Source organism: Rhincodon typus, chromosome 22 (assembly GCF_021869965.1).
Source record: "Rhincodon typus isolate 14 chromosome 22, sRhiTyp1.1, whole genome shotgun sequence".
Lineage (NCBI taxonomy): Eukaryota > Metazoa > Chordata > Chondrichthyes > Orectolobiformes > Rhincodontidae > Rhincodon > Rhincodon typus.
The window spans coordinates 25,222,286-25,241,242 of NC_063353.1; the positions used below are offsets into that span (position 1 = coordinate 25,222,286).

Below are 18,957 nucleotides of genomic sequence, written 5' to 3' on the forward strand. Positions count from 1 at the left end.
TGTCTATAGCCTGTCTGGAGGGCTAGTTCCCACACTGGCATCAGGATGTCACCTCCTCCTGGCATCTGAACTCTTCCCCAGACACGTCCAGGGACCTGGAGGCTAACTGGAATATTTGAGTCAGTCTCTGAGACAAGGCCTTTAATGAGATCAATGGTGCTGCACTCTCTCTCCAACACTTTCAGGAGGGTAACCCTGCATCACCCTCACTCCCAGCCACAATGCTAGGGTGGTGTCAGAAAACCAGTGGCACCTACATATGCACTGCCTGCCCATCCATGAAGCTACCCTAATGTGGCCCAAAAACTCAGCAGGATCAGTAGATGTTGTAAATATCACCTACACTGTCAGAACTATCAGCACCTTCCCCACAATCAAAGCCAACTAGGATTCACGAGTTGCCCCAAGACATAATTTGGTATTTATGCAGTTTCGAATAGAGAGGAAAAAAGTTCTTTTTCAGAAGATTAGGTTTACGTGCTTCCTTAAGACAATTCAAAACAGTAAAACCTGGCAGGAATGCAACAGAAGGGAAACGAGATGTGTGTGATTGACGGAATTGAGTAGAACAAATTAAGGATTGGGACTTCAAGGCAGATGTCAACATTTGGAAAATGAAATGTAATACAATTGATGGAGTTATTTAAAATGTTTAATTTACAGAGCACCATTGACAGGATTTAAAAAAAAAACAACCGTGACTTTTCTCTCTGTTATACAGAAGAGTCGATATACTGTTATACGCCCAACAATTTCACCCGTGACCAGGCGTTATACGCCAGAGGATACTGCTGGACCGAGCTGAGAGATGCTGTGCCGGGTGTGGAGCCGAGTCAGCGGCCATCCCTGTTTGAGCACAAGTTCCTCCCATACGCGCTGCTCGCCTTCGCCGGTATCATGTATATCCCAGCCCTGGGCTGGGAGTTCCTGGCCTCCACCAGACTGACCTCGGAGCTCAACTTCCTGCTTCAGGAGATAGACAACTGCTACCACCGCGCCGCGGAGGGGAGGGCTCCCAAAATCGAGAAGCAGATCCAATCGAAAGGGGCGGGCATCACGGAGAAGGAGAAAAGGGAGATCATTGAGAACGCGGAGAAGGAGAAAAGCCCGGAGCAGAACCTGTTCGAGAAATACCTGGAGCGGCGAGGCCAGAGTAACTTCTTGGCCAGGCTCTACCTGTCGCGGCAGCTGTCGGTGGTGTTCCTCAGTATCATCCCAATCAGTTACCTGTGCACGTACTACGCCAACCAGAAACAGAACGAATTCACTTGCCCTTTGGGAGAGCCCCCTGACCTGTCCAGCAGTGAGGCACTCCATGTCCATGTCAATTGCAAGCTGCCTTCGGTGCAAATGCAGCGCATCATCGCCATCGTGGACATTGTGCTGCTGTGCTTCATCAACCTGATCATTCTGATCAACCTCATCCACCTTTTCATCGTCAGGAAGTCCAACTTCATCTTCGACAAGCTTCACAAGGTCGGCATCAAGACAAAGAAGCAGTGGCAGAAGTCGCAATTCTGCGACATCAACATCCTCGCCCTGTTCTGCAACGAAAACCGCGACCACATCAAGTCGCTGAACCGTTTGGACTTCATCACCAACGAGAGTGACCTGATGTACGACAACGTGGTGCGCCAGCTGCTGGCCGCTCTGGCCCAATCCAACCACGATGTCACTCCCACCATGCGCGATGCCGGCATCCAAACCATTGACCCCAGTGTGGACCCCGCAGACATCGACAGCAACGAGCAGCTCATCATAAAGAGGCCCCGGAAGAAAATGAAATGGATCCCAACCACCAACCCACTGCACCAGCCTTTCAGAGAGCCCTCCAGTGCCTTCAAGTTGGAAAACAACAAGGGGGAGAAACCCAAACCCGCAAGGCGAAAAACAGCGACGGACGGTCTCGCCGCTCCTCTCCTGGACTCGACTTCGAAATATTTTCAAGATTCATCTTCCAGTAAAAGCGAAGGGAACACAACTATTAATAGTGAGAAAAAGCACAGTCGGCACTTGTCTTTGGATGTTCATCCGTGCATTGTGACCAGCAAAAAGACCAGGCCACATCAGGAAACTTGCACTTCGAAGAGTCAGGATGGGAACTTCTTACACTCAGAGGAGAACATGTTGACACATGTACCATCTCCTATCAAAGGTGAAGTGTGAATTTACTGAAAATTCATTAATCAAATCGTCTTAAAGGAATGGATAAGCGGAGATAATGTTTATTTTAAATGCAGTTGCAGTTTCTGCAGACTGACATTATGCATATTTGAACTATATTATTTTATACGCCATAAGTCGCTAGGTCCGTTTTGAGTAAGGTTTTAATTAAGAGGTTTGCAGTCAGAGAACAGGCCACAAAATATACTCTGCAGGTAGTTGTGGCAAAAGATATTTTTGGCGGCGGAATTTAAAGGGAATAATGAGATCAAACTGACCCACTTGGATGAACAATGTCTGCATTAGCAATTGCAGAGATAAAAAAATGACATAGATTCCAAACTTGCACTAATAGAGATTCCCATTCATTCTTGAAGTAATACAATTATTTGAAAAATATTTTTTCTTGTTGCACATTGAACCCAATGGCATTCTACATTTAAGGGTTAGTTTGGAGTCGATAGTTAACAAATATAAAACTGTTAGTTGTACAGAATTGAATTTTATCAAAAAAAACGTGCTATCAAAGCTCTGTGTCTTGCATCATCAAGATTAATTTAACATTATCTGTCAGGCTCACATTGTGGCTCATTTGTGCTGTTTGGAAGCTATATAAATTCATATGCAAACAGAAAGAACATGTCCAGCCATTGCACCATTATCTATTCCCTCATGGGTTCCCCATGGCTGTGCTTCAATGAACCAGGGCTGATTAGCCCTTCTTGAATTTAAACAAAAGCTTGGGGGATAATTGTTCCTGGTGCATTCTCCTTGTCAGCACTTTGACCAACCAGACTCCACTTCCCAATGATTCAGCATCCTTTTGTGCTTGCAGTACATGTTTACTCTTTCCGTTAAAACTTGATAGCTTTGCATTTCTCCTGATGAGTGCAAGACACCAAGCTTCAGCAGTATGTCTCTTTTTCAGCAAAACTCAAACATAATCTTCAATATGTGTGCAATACAAGGGAAGTTGCAACATGACAAAATCTGGTTGTGGGTAAATTTTACATGTTTGCCATCCAAACAGAAAAACCTGTATGCTTCATTTGCTGAAATGTGTATTTTCTCATTAAAATGTCATTTTTGTCAGACAGTTTTTCATATTAAAATTGCTTCTTTTTGTTGATTAGTATCAGTGCTCTGAGCACTATTTCATAATCTGTATCATCTGTAAGTTTTCCTTTTTTCCATTATGTATTTTGCTTCCCTTCATTTTCAACATTCCATTTGAATTATCTTCGATTTATGTTAATTGCTGATTACATTATGTAAAACGCCTTAGCACTTACAATTTTTTTACAGTCACATTCCAGCCAAAGATTACTACCCAACCAGATTCTATCAAAAATAAGAAGCCTCTGAGTGGGTCTTCACCTATTCCATTATAAATGTCTTAAAATAAAGTGTTTGAGATAGCAGACATCTATAAAACATGCAGAAGAATCAGAAATGTACCTAGAAACTTGACTCCAAACTCCTCTTATCCTTTCTATATGAAACACAACACACCCTACATCTTCTTAATTTCTGAAGAAGGGTCTAGGCCCGAAACGTCAGCTTTCCTGCTCCTCTGATGCTGCTTGGCCTGCTGTGTTCCTGCAGCTCCACACTGTGTTATCTTACACCGTTTAGGCTACTGACTGTTCAGACTTCTGCTGTATTACAAAGTCTCCACCTAATTAAGTGAGTATCACACCCAGCGACCTGGGGCTGGTCCCTCAGGGGTCAGAAAACAGAAATGGAGATTGTTCCTTTGTCCTGAACTCACCATTAGGGAAAAACACTCTCTTTTTGCGATTTCCACAGAAGCATTCCCTTAATTTGGATGGACACTTAAGGTTAGGTCAGGGAACAGGGCAGGCTGTCAAAGTTTGAGGGAGATTCAGTGGCTTTCCAACTTGAGAGAAATAGCAGGCTGTGGTGGCATGTAAGTAACACTTTCCTTCTTATTAACAATTTCAAAACATTAAAATTCAAACCTCAAACACACCTTCTAAAACATAGACAGAACTGCATCAGAAAACCATTTAGTCAGCCAGAACTTCAAACCCCATCTATGTCCATTCCTAACCTCAGACAGACTTTAGAACCCTGCCACTCTTATAAGAAACATTGTAAACAAGTAAAGGTACGTGCATGGATATCACCTTCTGATCAATAGGGTTAGAGTTCTCAGGAACTGCAGTGTGACCTTGGCCCCAGTCAGTGTGCAAAAGACAAAAGTTGTCTGTCCATAGAGTAGTGTGCTCCTGAGCACTGTCAGCACTCCTTCACAGCCATGTGCTTCTCTATGTAAGAACAGAAGCTTTTCTCTCTCTTGTTATTTTTATTACTTCAGTGATTCCCACTTACTTCCCTTCAATACTTCTCGTTCCTTCCCTGTTCCTCTGACTCTTTGGATTCTTTCAGCCACCTAGAATGCTCCCTTCCAATTTGTGGCCTGTTTAAAGGGAAAGTAAAACTGCTACGGACAATCAGTGGGAGAAAGAGATTAAACCAGAGGTAAATAAAGTGGAAAAGAAAGGAAAAATGAAAATAATGTAAAGGTGCAGGGTGAAGGCAAGAAATGTGAAGGAGAAATGAAAGAAGGAGAGCAAGAGAATCATATGATGGATTTTCATTTTTGGATCAAGTCCCCAGCCTCAGAATAATTTCCAGTTCTTGACCCCACTGCTATGGAATGTTGTCAGAAGCCTGTTTGATTTTTGAGTGAAAGGCCAATTAAGGTTGGTGGGTGATAAAATAATTGCCAACTGTCATTGTTATTGATATTGTACTCCTAAAAATCACAATGCATCTTTTCCTTCAAACAATGTGAGCGCTGTGGAATGCTGCATTGTGAATGCTGTTCCTTGGAGTATGATCGCAAAGTTTTTCAGATAAAGCTAGTTATGAAGTGCCTTATGCTATTTCAATTTCTATCTTAATTTAATGTGAATGTCCCAATCTAGATTTTGTATCTGCATTGTTTTTAATCCCTGGTGTGATGCCCATGTGAATTCTTAATTCTGATGGGCTGCTCACCCTTCTTGATGGCTGCAATATTCCTGGTGGCCACAGGTTATTTGTAGGCAGCAGTAGTTTGAAAGCCATGTCAGTAGGGAAAATTACTGTTCTGGAGTCCATTAAATCCTTCAACTTTGGCTCTTAACACTGTTAACCGTAAACTCCAAGTGATGTAAGTAAAAGAAGTGTATGTTATTCCTCTATAATTTGAAATAAGAGTCGAAATAGTCATTTACAATATTAACAGTATGAACTTACAGTTTTTGGTTATTTAACTGCAGATTGCAATAGTTTAAAGCAATATTAATGTTGACATTTTATGTTTGCTTTTCATGACTATCTGAACTCTAACAAGTTATTTCTCATAGATAGTAATCTGTCTGAAGGAGGTGCTACAAGCAATATTAAATATTCATCAGAGAGCTGCCTAACTCTCCCCATCAGTAAAGCCTATACTACCAACTACACAAACAACTTGCCAACTGTAACAGTTCCATCCAATCTAGAAAAGGATGTCTGTGAAACAAAGGCCCAGTTCAACCGCAACCCTACTCACCCCTTAATCAACATCCAGAACATCCCAGCACTTTATGAAGATCGCGAGGATGAAGCATTTTCCTCCAGCTTTCTAAATGCAAGAGTCACTTCCTCTGCAGATGCAACAGATTTACCTACGCGTTCACCAGAGAAGATATTACTCGCTACATTTGAAGACCCTATTGTAATGGTTGGCACGATAGAATATTAACAAATTAGATATGCAGTAGAATTAGTTCTATGATATGGCTGATATTGCATCATTGGGAGATGACATTGGCAGAAGTACTAACCTCTCTATCTGTTCAGTAACTAACATATAAAGCAAATGGTGTTCTGAATGTGTCCCCATGAGTTTCCTTAGATGCAAAATAGCCAATGGGCGTGTTTCCCAAGCAGAAAAATTGTTTTTAAATGAAAAACTCTCATGACTCAACATATTTGACGGTGCTTAGCTTTATTAATTGTAACTTAGGTTTAAATATCTATTCTAAAACTGCCAGCAGCGCAATGCAACAAAAAGTTGATGGAGTAACCAACTGGAGTTTACAGTCAGACAGTTCAAGGACTATAATTAGTAAGTCTTGCTGTCAGAAAGCAAAAGCATGCAGTGCTATTGAATAGATGCTGACACAGAGAATAGAAAGAAGTACTCTTCACTGGTTCTTTGTTCGAGATGATATCAATAAAGAACCAATAAATGTTTACACAGTTTATTTCTACACATCTTTTATTCACTACATTAGCAAGAAAGCTACTTCATAGCACAAAAATGCAATAAACAGTAACAAGAATCACAAAACTCCAAAGCAGCTGTAACCTGTTTAATTTTTACTTCAACTTATAAGGATTTTTATGCTTTGGGTTTTATTTCCTGAAAATGTTACCTTAAATAGTAGAATAACAAGAGATTTCTGTATTCCATTTCTTACGAAACATAAATACACCGATTGTATAAGTAAAGGGTAGCAATAATTTTTATCAATATATATTTGTTGTAAATATTATAGTTCTAATTATTACCATTAGTATAACATATGTGGTCATTGCCTCCACCTGGTGTTTCAAAGCCTTCTGACAAAGTTTGAAAATGCATGACTTTGAAATATAGGATAAGAAATTTTTATTGTGCTAGGAATCAGTGTGAGTGGGAGGTCCACCATAATAGATGCTTGAAGATGCTTTAAAAACTCAAGGCTCACTGGAAATTGAGCTAGATGTCTATTCTGCGTAATAACAGCAAGAGGCTTCAGTCTCATTGTGGAGCCCTCCCTGTTCCTCCTGGTGCCATATTCCAGTAAGTGGAGAAATGAAGGCTTCACTGTTCTTAGGTGGCGGCAACAATCATCTTAAGTACCATCAATTAGATCAACATAGTGCCAAAAATATTGCACAGAACAGACATGGCACAGATGACACTTTTTTTTTACTGAATTTGACATGGGATCCCTGATGGTTAATTTCTGCTTTAGGTGGGGCCTGACAGTTTGACCTTGTTGTCTCCAGGTTATCCAATATGTCCCGTTTCAGTATGTATCTTAAAACAATTGCATTCACGAGGGAAACAGTTCTGAGAAAATTATTAGAATTGAAAACTGTCAAGGCACTAGATGCTGACAGACTTAATCCTTAAAATAATTGGCTGCTGAGGTTGTAGATGCATCAATTTTAATTTTGCAGAATTCTGTAGATTCTGGAAAGGTCCATCAGTTTGGAAAATGGGAAACATAACTCCTCCCACCAAGAGGAAGAAACAGCGAGCAAGAACAGCAACTCCAGGCCAGACAACATTGTAACTGTCATAAGGAGAATGCTGGAATTTTTATTAAGGAGGATAGAGTCGGGCACTTAGAAAATGTCAGTTTAATCAGGCAGATTCAACATGGTTTTGTGAAAGAGAAATTATGCTTGACCAACTCCCTGTAATTTTTTAAGGAAATAGTAAATGATTTGGGTAAAGAGGAATCTGTACATGTGCTGTACTCAGATTTCCAGAATTGCCACATCAAAGATTATTCATGGCATGAGATAACATAATAGTGTGAATAAAAATAAGCTCGCTAACAGCAACAGCGAGCAGAAGAGGTGGATCCTTTTTAGGTTTGCGTAATGTGACGAGTGGAGCTTCCCATGAAGCAGATCGGTGTTGGGGCCTCAAATATTTACAAATTATATTAATTAATTGGATAAAGGAACTAAATGTATGATTGTTAAATTTGCTGATGACACAGAGTTAGGTAAGAAATTCAGCTGTTACAAGGACAAATGTAGCCTTCAAAGGGTGATAGTTTAGGTTGGGGTAAACATTTGCTATATGGTGTACAATGTAAGAAAATTTGAACTTGTCCGCTTTGGTAGGAAGGATAGAAACATAGCATATTATTTGAATGTAGAGATATTGCAGAACTGTATGGTGCACAGGGATCTGGGTGTGCTAGTGCGTGAATCACATAATGGTGGGCAAGTCAGAAACAGCATCAGGCATACCTAAAAAAAAATGCTGCTAAGCAAGCAATGTAAACAGTATGTAATAGGCACAGCTAAGCAAGCAATCTCGCAACTGATGGATCAAATCTAAACTCAGCAATCCGTTCACGTCCAGTTCAGATCGGTGGAGGACAATTGGACAACTCACTCGTGGAAGAGGCTCCACAAATATCCCCATTTTCAGTGCAGGTGGAACCAGGTTTCAGTACAATTAGCAAGGCTGAAGTATTTGCAAGCAAATTTAGCCAATGGAGTGAAGTGCTAATTCATCTTGGCGTCTCCTGAGATGCCAAGCATCAGGGATGCCTGCCTTCAACCAATTTGCTTCACTCCATGTGATATCAAGAACTGGCTGAAGGCATTGGATATTGCAACATTCTAGCAATACTCCTGAAGGCTTTCCTCCAAACTAGCCTTTCCCCTAGGCAAGCTGTTCCAGTGCAGTTACAACATTGGCATCTATCCAGCAACGTGGAAAACTTCCCAAGTATGTCCTATCCACAATAAACAAATCCAATCTGGCCAATTACCATTCCAACATAATCATCAGTAGAGTGATTGAAGGTGATGTCAACAAGTCTATCAAGTGGCACTTACTTAACAATAAGTTTCTTAATGAGCCCAATTTGGGTTGCTTGCTCCAGGCCCACTCAGCTGTTGAGCTCATGAAAGCTTTGATCCAAACGTGGACAAAATATCTGAGCTCAAGTAAGAAAGTGAAGGTGATGCATTGACATTAAGGTAGTAATTGACTGAGTTTGGTGTCAAGGAGTCCTAGCAAAATATGAGTCAATGGGAATCAGGGAAAACGTTCTGCTGGTTGGAGTCATACCTAGCACAAAGGACAATGGTTGTGGTCATTGGACGTTAAACATCTCAGCTCCAGGACATTCCTGCCAGAATTCCTCAGGGTTGTGTCTTAGGCCCAACCATCTTCAGCTGCTTCATCAATGACCTTCCTACCATCATAAGGTCAGAAGTGGGGATGTTCGCCGATGATTGCAAAATGCTCAACACCATTCGCAGCTCTGCAGATACTGAAACAGTTTGTATCTGTAAGCAGCAAGATCTGGGTAACATTCAGACTTGTGCTGAATAGTGGCAAATAACATTTGCATCTCACAACAGCCAGGCAATGACTATCTCTAACAAGAAAAATGACAACCATTGGCCTTACATACAATAACATTATCATCACTGCATCTCCCGCCACATCAATTCCTTGGAGTTACCATTGACCAGAAACTGAATATTGCCAGCCATGTAAACACTGTTTCTACAAGAGCAAGTCAGAGGCTAGGAATTCTGCAGCAAGTATCTCACTTCTTGTCTCTCCAAAGACTGTCCACCAATTACAAACTGCACTGCAACAATTCATCAAAGTTCCTTAGATAGCACCTTCTAATCCCATGACTCTACCACTTAGAAAAACAAGGTCAGCTGATGCATGGGAAAGCTACTGTTTCCTTATTACTCTCCAAGCCACACATCATCCTGACTTAGAACTGTTCCATTGTTCCTTCACTGTTGCAAGGTCAAATTCCTGGAATTTGCTCCAAAGCAGCACTGTGGGTATGCCCACACCACATGGATTACAATGGCTCAAGAAGGAAGATCACCACCATACTCTTAAGGGCAGTTAGTGATGGTCAATAATCGTTGGCCTAACCAACAATGTCCACAAATGTTTTTATGCAGGTATAGCAAGTGATTAGTAAGGCAGGTGGAAAGTTGTTGCTTATTGCAAGGAAATTAAATATGTTAGGATATTTTACAACAGTTGTACACAGGTCTTTAAAAGAGACCACATCTGAAGTACTGTGTACAGTTTTGATCTCCTTATTTAATGAAGGATATAAATACATTAGAAGCTTTTCAAAGAATGTTCTCTCACTGATACCGAAGATAGGAGATATGATTTATCTCATGAGAAAGGTTTGGATAGTCTGGGCTTCTTCTCATTTGGAGGTTAGAAGACTAAGAGATGATTTTGTTTAGAAATTTAAGATCTTGAGATGAAAGGATTTCTCCTTCTGGGAGAGACTAGAACCATGGGGCATGATTTAACAATAACGGGTTTTCCATTTAAGATGAAGGTGAGGAGAAATCTTTTCTCCCTCAAGTGCCATGAGTCTTTAGAACTCTCTTCCCCAGTGAGCACAGTCATGGAATTTATTTTTAGGAAGAGGTCACTAGATCCCTTACCAATAAGGGAGTCAAAGGGCAAGGGATTAATGTGAAGCTCAGGCCAAAATCAGGCAGCCATGATCTCATTGAATGGCAGAGCAGGCCTAAAGGACTGAACAGCTACACTTGCTCCTTGTATGTTTGTAGTATTGGATCAGCAATACACCAGGAAACCTAGTTTGTTTTTCCCATTTCATAGCTCAGGGACATTGGATCTAATAACAGTGCCAGCATACTGGTGGCTCAGAGCACTGCTCCCTGACAGCACCAGAGGCTTGGGTTCAGTTCCACCCTTGGGTGACTGTCTGTGTGGAGTTTGCACATTCTCCCACATCTGTGTGGGTTTCCTCTGGGTGCTCTGGTTTCCTCCCAGAGTACAGATATGTGCAGGTTAGATAGGTTGGTCATGCTAAAATCCGAAATTGCCTATCGCGTCCAGGGATGTGTAGGTTAGGTGGATTGGCCATGGGAAACGTAGGGTTACAGGATGGAGTGACTCTGGATGGGATCTCTTTGGAAGGGTCAGTGTGGACTCAGTGGGCTGAATGACCTGCTTCCACACCATTGAGATTCTACACTGTGTGATTAACTGAACATCATCCAAAAATACCCCTGAAGCATTCATAGCTGTATAACAAACTACAAGTGCATTTGCCCAGAAAAAGGACTGAGTAAAGATTGTTTTACTTTGCTGCTTCCACAATGATCAATGGGCCTGTATTGCCATAAGACCATAAGAAATGGGAACAGAAAGAGACTGTTTAGCCACTCAAGCCTGCTGTGCTAGTCAATAGAACAATGGCTAATCTGACATTCTTCATATCCACATTCATGCATTTTCCCCATAATCCTTGATTGCTCTACCGATCAAGAATCTATCTCAGCCTTGGTCTACACAAGGACTCTACCCCAACAACTCTCCATCACTAGGAGTTTCAAAGACTCACAACTCTCTGAGAGAAGAAATTTCTCCTCAGTTCAGACTTAAATTGGCACCCCTTTGCTATGGAGTGGGAAAAATAAACTGGGTTTTCCTAGCTCATTGCTGATCCAGTGCTACACTGGAGCAAGTGTAAGCCATTCAGTAAGATCACAGTTGTCTGATTTTCACCTGAGCTCCACATTATTGCCCACCCTGACTCTTGCTAGTCAGGGATCTATCAGTCTCTTCCTCCATACAGCGTTATTAAAATCTTTTCTCTTGTATTAAAAAAGAATGTAATATCCACCCTGCACAGTGAGGATGGTTCTCCAGAGTTTAATTTTAAGTAGAAAATTGGGGGTGGGAGGAGGAGAGCGAGGGAGTAGTTCAAACCTGTTTATCTAGGATGAAAATGATCAATTTTGTGTGCCTAATGACTTCAAAGTCTTGAAATGTATGACAGCATAATTGTTTTGGTGATAACCTGCCGAATAGCTTAAACCAGAATTAAGCTCCTTGAATGTGCTGATGAGAGGCTTCAGGCCTTGTTGTAGATCCTACTTTGAAATTGGACAGAGCGTAATCACAGTGTTTGCACAGTATAAACACTAACTTTTCAGTCTTTCCAATAGCCTGACCAGAGGTCTTGATAGGCACCACTGCTGGCTATCAAAAGCAAGGTAAGTAAATCTATGTTTCACATGGGTTCTTAGAAATATGACATTTACTGTCTCTCTGCTGCCCAAACTTCCTCCCATTTTTCAGGACTTTCAGTTCAGGGAGTCATACAGCACTGAAGCAGACAACCAGGTTTCCCATTTGCCAGTATTTGGCCCATATCCCTCTAAACCCTTCCTATTCATGTACCCATCCAGATGCCTTTTAAATGTTGTAATTGTACCTGCCTCCACCACATTCTCTGGCGGCTCGTTCCATACACACAACACCTTCTGTGTGAAAAAGTGGCCCCTTGGGTCTGTTTCAACTCTTTCTCCTTTCACCTTAAACCTATGCTCTCTAGTTTTGGACTCCCCTACCCTGGAAAAAAGACCTAGACTAATCACCTTATCAATGCCCCTCATGATTTTTTAAATCTCTATAAGGGGACCCCTCAGCCTCCAACGCTCCAGCGAAAAAACCCCACAGCCCATTCAGCCTCTCCCTACAGCTCAAACCCTCCAATACTGGCAACATCCTTGTAAATCTTTTCTGAACCCTCTCAAGTTTAACATCTTCCCCATAGCATGGAGACCAGAACTGAATGCAGTATTCTAAAAGTGGCCTAACCAATGCCCTGTGCAGCCTCAATCTGAAATGTGAACTCCTATACTTATGCACTGACCAATGAAGGAACACGTGCCAAATGCCTTCTTCACCACTCTGTCTACCTGTGGCTCTACTTTCAACAAACTATGCACCTGTACCCCTAGGTCTCTTTGTGTGAAACAGCCTCCAGGGCCCTACCATTAACTAGAAAAGTCCCACCCTGATATGCCTTACCAAAATGCAACACTTCTCACATTTTTCTAAATTAAACTCCATCTGCCACTCCTTGGGCCATTGGCCCACCTGATCAAAGTCCTGCTGTACTCTGACATAATCTTTGTTACTGTCCGTAACACTACCAATTTTGGTGCACACTTAGTAACCATACTTCCCACATTCACATTCAAATCATTTATGTAAATTATGAAGAGCTTTCAAGATCCATGCTGGCATTTGAACCAGGTGAGCATGCAGTCAGTCCAACTGATGCCCACAGCTCACTGATTTCATGAAGCCTGAGAGCCAATTTTGAGAGATTGCCCTAAGGTCAATTTTTCTGGGCGCATGTTCAAGTCACACGACCCCTTGTCCATCAGTCAATCTCTTTGCCAACATATTAATGAGAAACATTTGTAAGTGTACCCTTTAAAGCCTGTTTTCATTATTTGTTTAATGAAAAGCTAAACACCCTTTATTTCATGAGCAACACGTTATGTTTTCTTTGTAATCTCATTTATAAAGTAGGTAAAACTCCAGTTTTGCAAAGAGCCTTATTCAAATGATTAACACATATTAAATGAAGAGTCACAATCCTCCCAACAATATATTTAACATTTTATTTTTTGCAAAGGCACAACATAATGCTGTAAATGATATTGAAATAAATGATTGTACAATTTGAAGGAGTTGTCATCTTTCTCATAGAACGAAGGAAAAGTTTGCCAAACTCCTCACAAAAGAGTCTATAAATATTAGGCTGTTATAGCTATCATAGAAATGGTAGTCTAGAAATTACTGCCTCCAAGAGTGTGAACACTTAAACAGTTCTTGTAAATTTCCCATACTTACTACTTTAATGGGGGTTTTAACCCATTTAACATGAAGTGAAAACGTCTGTTATGATAAAGATCAATTTGATACAAATGCATTATCATTTTGAACAATAATTTGCTGACTGATGTGTCTAATTTATTCTTTCAGTCACAAGAGTTACTGAGTGAAATAATTCTATGCCTGAGAACTCAAATGACTGAAAGATTCAATTCACTGTTAGATTTGTTACACACAGTGGGACTCAATCAGCGTTGATTTCTTAAAGTATCAAGAAATCAAATTTGCCAAAAACTCTTCATTCCCATTCTAATGAATGGTAAACATCAACCCAAAACATTGGTAGGAATCTTCCCAGCCTCTGAGTAACGTGGGCCGTTGTGAGAAAGTTGGGAAAACTCATACGAGATAGCCAGCAAGGAGCTTTTCTATGTTGAGAGCAAAATGTCCTATTTTCCAACCAAGTGTTGAATGGCAAGACAAGATTCTCACTAGAGAGCAGCGAGAAGCCTATTTGCATGCACAGTGTACATTAACATATCATTGTAATTAATCTGTCCTCATTAATAAGCAGTTTCACATCCCACATCTGTGGGATAGAAACTAAATGGCAACAAATCCCAACATGAAAGGCCAAGTGGTAACTTGGCAACACCAGCTCACCGCTTGGTCTTACAGACCTCTGGCTTGTACATCAATCAGGACCATCCCAGGGTACACTCCATGGGTAGTGACAACATGCACCCTACACCCACGAATCCTGGCACCTGATATGGGCCAACCTAACTGCATCGTCATGACACATATCCAATCTATTTATAATATGATCCTGCACTTTGGAATGCATTGGTATTTGTCATTGCATTACTGCTGCAAGGACAATTTGCACGCAAGAAAAGGCACCTATTCCATGAATTGGACCATGCTGCTTCTCAGGAATCCTCACTTGCTCATTCACTTTGTGCCTTCATTGATGTTCACAGCATCCCTGTCTTGCCGTGTCTTTTAGCACTTTGCCCCCTCAGATGCAGCTTAAAGGCTCACTGTACCTCTGCCTTGCTCTGCTGCTCAGCACAGACACAATGCAAGCAGCTTGTCATGTTTATCAGCGGTCATTAGCCATGGTGGGGGGCATGATGCTGTATGGCACCTTGTCATGTCAATATCATAACTATAGCATGCACCAGAGGCCTGCACAGCAAGCACACTGCATATGCGTCTACCAAATGACCATGTCCTCAGTCAGGATGGGAGGGAGGGGGGGATGGTAGGACTGCAGTCCTTTAGTAATTCACAGTACAGCAAGTCAAGGTATCAAACAATCACAGTCCAGGTGCTTGGGATGTGGTCTTTCATTCACTTGGGGCAGTCACTGTCAGGGGTTCAACATTAGTAGAGGGGGTCAAGGATGGTGAAGGGGGAAGATTTGACATATATTGGAGACAGTAGTGCATGAGAGGACAATGGATACTGTGGGATGGGGTTTTTAATCAGTGGTCGTCACCACCGTGGCCCTGACAAGACAGTGGAACGTGATGGTCAACTGAAGGGATGCGCTGAGGGATAAGGATGAGATTTACAAGCGTACTTGCAGGTTGTGGGTGAGAATATGTTGGGGATCAGTACTGACGGGCTGTCCAGGGATGAGAGGGTCATGGAAGCATGATGTGGGTTTGCTGATTACCAGGCTGAGCCTACAACTCACAGTGCCAATCTCGACCTGGATTGCCTTCAATATTCTCTTGATTCCTAAATCCAACCTATGAATGGAAGATGGTTGCAACCATACCTGGTGTAGGCAGAGTCCGTGCTTTTGTCCATCCCAATACATTGGTTCCATTTCTGAGTGACAGGAAGCCCTTCAAGGGACAATTGCATCAAACATATAATTGCAGAGAACAGATTAAAGTTATTTATGCATATGCTAGTTGAGAGTTTCCATTGAAAGGCCCTCTTGTGGCACAGTGATAATGGCCCTACCCCTGGATTTGGCGGGCTATGTTCAAGTCCCACCTGCTACAGAAATGTGTTTTAACATCTCTGAACAGGTTGATTAGAAAAAATAAGTTAATTATTTTAAAAAGAAAGGTTCTGGTGGTGCAGTGGCCGTGTCCCTCTCACTGGGGCAGGAAGCCTGGATTCAATTCCCAACTGCTCCAGGGGTGTGTAATAACATTTCTTAACAGGTGAATAGAAAAATTTTTGTCCATGCCAAATGCATTCAGTGTCCAAAGTATGGAGTTCAGATGCTGGTCACAAGCAATCTTGACTATCTCATTCGTCATTTCAGATTGAAGATAGTCACCTCTGTGAAGCAGAGGTAATCACATGTGATATTAAAAGTGGCAACTTCAGGCCACAGGGCACAAGGATTCTGCAAGGTCTCAAAGGTTCATTTTATCTCCCAGTGATGAGGTCAGTGTGAGGAAATGAGGTGAAGCCCAGACAGTAATCTTTAGCAATATAGCTAGCTTCAGCCAGTTGCAGGGTGTGATAGACTGTGCACACAGCGTGTTGAGAGGGTAGTATGATAATGCAACTGAGTTCCTCAATAGAAAAAGCTTCCATCAATGTGCAAGTCATTTTTGATCATTGGTACCACATCTTAGACGTCAGCGCAAGGTATACTGGAAGCTGCCATGATACCTATACCCTTGTGAACTCTCATGTTCATGCTGTGTTTGAGGCATCAGATGTCTTACAAAGCTGGTAACTGGGAGACGAGGGGTGTCCTCAGTGAACATAGCTGATGACTCCATTACACAGCCCCCGACTGAGGCAAAGACCATTCTGTAACCAGAACCATAGTGGAGAAGACAGTAGGTCTACTGAAGGTAAGGTTCCAATGCTTGAATCAGTCTGGGAGCAAGATGGTGCTTACAGTAGAGTATGCAGCATAATCCTTACTAGCTGTGTTCTGCACAACTGGGGCAGGCAAAGAGTGATGTGATGGATGCTGACAGACTGGGAAAATAGGAGCGGTCTTCCGAGGATGAAGGTGAGGACATTGAGCAGGAGGAACATCACGTTGTGCATAATAGAACTTAGTAGTGTCAAGTGCAACAAGCCAGACAAGACTCAATTTATTTGGAGACAGTAAGGACTACAGATACGGGAAGCCAGAGTCAATAGACATGAAGCTGGAAAAGCACAACAGGCCAGACAGCATCCGAGGAGCAGGAAAGTCAATGATTAGGGCCGAAACCCTTCTACAGGACTGCGGAGGGGAAGGGGAGCCTAGAAGTAAATAGAGTGAGGGGGTGGGGCTGGGGGAAGGGTAGGTGGGATGGTAATAGATGGATGCAGGTAGGTGGTTATTGTGATTGGTCATTGGGAAGGATGGAACAGATAGGTGAGTAGGAAGATGGACAGGTTAGGTCAGGTCAGGGAGTTAAGGAGGATCGGGAGGGCTGGACATGGGATAAGGTTGGGGGTGGAAGGATTTTGAAAATGGTGAAGTCAATATTGGGGCCATCGGACTGTAAGCTCCCAAGGCAAAATATCGGGTGTTGTTCCTCCAGTTTATGTTTTGCCTCACTCTGACAGTGGAGGAGGCCAAGAATGGACATATTGCCAGGGGAGTGGGATGGGGAATTAAAATAGATGGCAACCAGATGGTTGATATGGTTGGTGCGTGCAGAGCACAGATGCTCCGTGAACCGGTCCATGAATCTGGGTTTGGTCCCCCCGATATAGAGGAGACCATATCGGGAGCAATGGATACAGTAGATCAGGTTGGACAAACAGCAGGTGAAACTCTGCTGGATCTGGAAGGATTGTTTGGGGCCTGGGACGGAGGTGAGAAGGGAGGTGTAGGGGCAGGTGTTGCACTTCTTGTGGTTGCAGGGTGTGGTGGAGAAGTTAGTGGGAAGTGTAGATGAGGAAGTCACAGAAAGAATGGTCCCTGTGGAAAGTGGACAGGGGTGGGGAAGGAAGTGTCTTTTTGGTGGTGGGGTCTGATTGTAGGTGGTGGAAATATTGGAGGATGATGCATTGGATTCGAAGGTTGGTGGGGTGGTACGGGATATTGTTCCCCTAGTCCTCACATACTACCCCACCAACCTCCACCATACCCTGCAACCACAAGAGGTGCAACACCTGCCCCTACACCTCCCCTCTCACCTCCGTCCCAGGCCCCTAACAATCCTTCCAGATCCAGCAGAGTTTCACCTGCTCTTCGTCCAACCCGATTTATTGTATCCTTTGCTCCCAATGTGGCCTTCTCTATATCGGGAGGACCAAACCCAGATTCGGGGACCGGTTCGCGGAATGTCACACACCAACCAACTCAACGTCTGGTTGCTATCCATTTTAATTCCCCATCCCACTCCCCTGGCGATATATCCATCCTTGGCCTCCTCCACTGTCAGTGTGAGGCCAAACATAAACTGGAGAAACAACACCTGATATTTCGCCTTGGGAGCGTACAGCCCAATGCCCTCAATATTGACTTCACCATTTTCAAAATCCCTCCACCTCCAGCTTTATCCCATGTCCAGCCCTCTTCCTCCTCCTCACCTCTCTGACCTGACCTAACCTGTCCATCTTACTGTACACCTAATCGCTCCACCCTTCCCACTGAACAATCACAATAACCTCCTCATTGCATCCACCTATCACCATCTCACCTGCCCTTCCCTCAGTCCCAACAACTAACCCCCTACTCGATTTACTTCTGGGCTCCCCTACCCCTCCGCAATCCTGATGAAAGGTTTTGGCCTGAAGTGTTGACTTTCCTGCTCCTCAGATGCTGGGTGACCCGCAAGACTTAATTGATACCCAGTTCCAGTGAATGTGAGCCTGGACACAATTTTCATTCATTGTCAGTAAAATTGTTGTTGATCAAAAAGCAAACAGTCCGTTTCCATTCCAAGGTGTAAGTGCAGATTTTGTAATGTTTGCTTTTTGTTCGCTTTTGCTGTTGGAGAATAAAAGTGACTACTTTGGAGTGTTTGAAGACTTTCCTGTTTATGATGATCCCACACTGAACAGTGATAAAATGTTGGACTGCACTAAGCATTAGAGGAAGAGTAACACTAACTTAGACAGAGTTGTAAGATGGCATGTGGCTAAGAACAGGTAAGCTGCGTGGCTTGCTGCTTAAGCTGTAATAGATGTATGAATATGCAGTTGTATTTGGAAGGAAGTGTTAGTTGTGCCTCCTAGGTGATCTGAAAGTTTTGGCTTGTGGTTACTATTCCACTTTGTTCACAGTGAAGGGCAACCTCAGGCTGCCAACGCTTGACTGGATGCATGGCTGGACTTCAAAGATGATGCCAGCAGTAGAGAGCCTGGTATAGCCTAGTAGTGGCAAAGGACTTCCACCTACAGTGTGT

The 18,957-nt window shown here is 42.6% G+C and overlaps 1 protein-coding gene across 1 annotated transcript in view; it reads left to right on the top strand.

Annotated features, from left to right (window-relative positions):
• The window catches only part of panx2 (pannexin 2), a 47,685-nt gene extending 41,765 nt beyond the window's left edge, over window positions 1-5,920 (top strand). The window contains exons 3-4 of the mRNA XM_048610475.1: window positions 722-2,162; window positions 5,545-5,920. Coding sequence (XP_048466432.1) covers window positions 722-2,162; window positions 5,545-5,920 — 1,817 coding nt within the window. The remainder of the gene's footprint in view (window positions 1-721; window positions 2,163-5,544) is intronic.
• The last annotated feature ends 13,037 nt before the right edge of the window (window positions 5,921-18,957 follow it).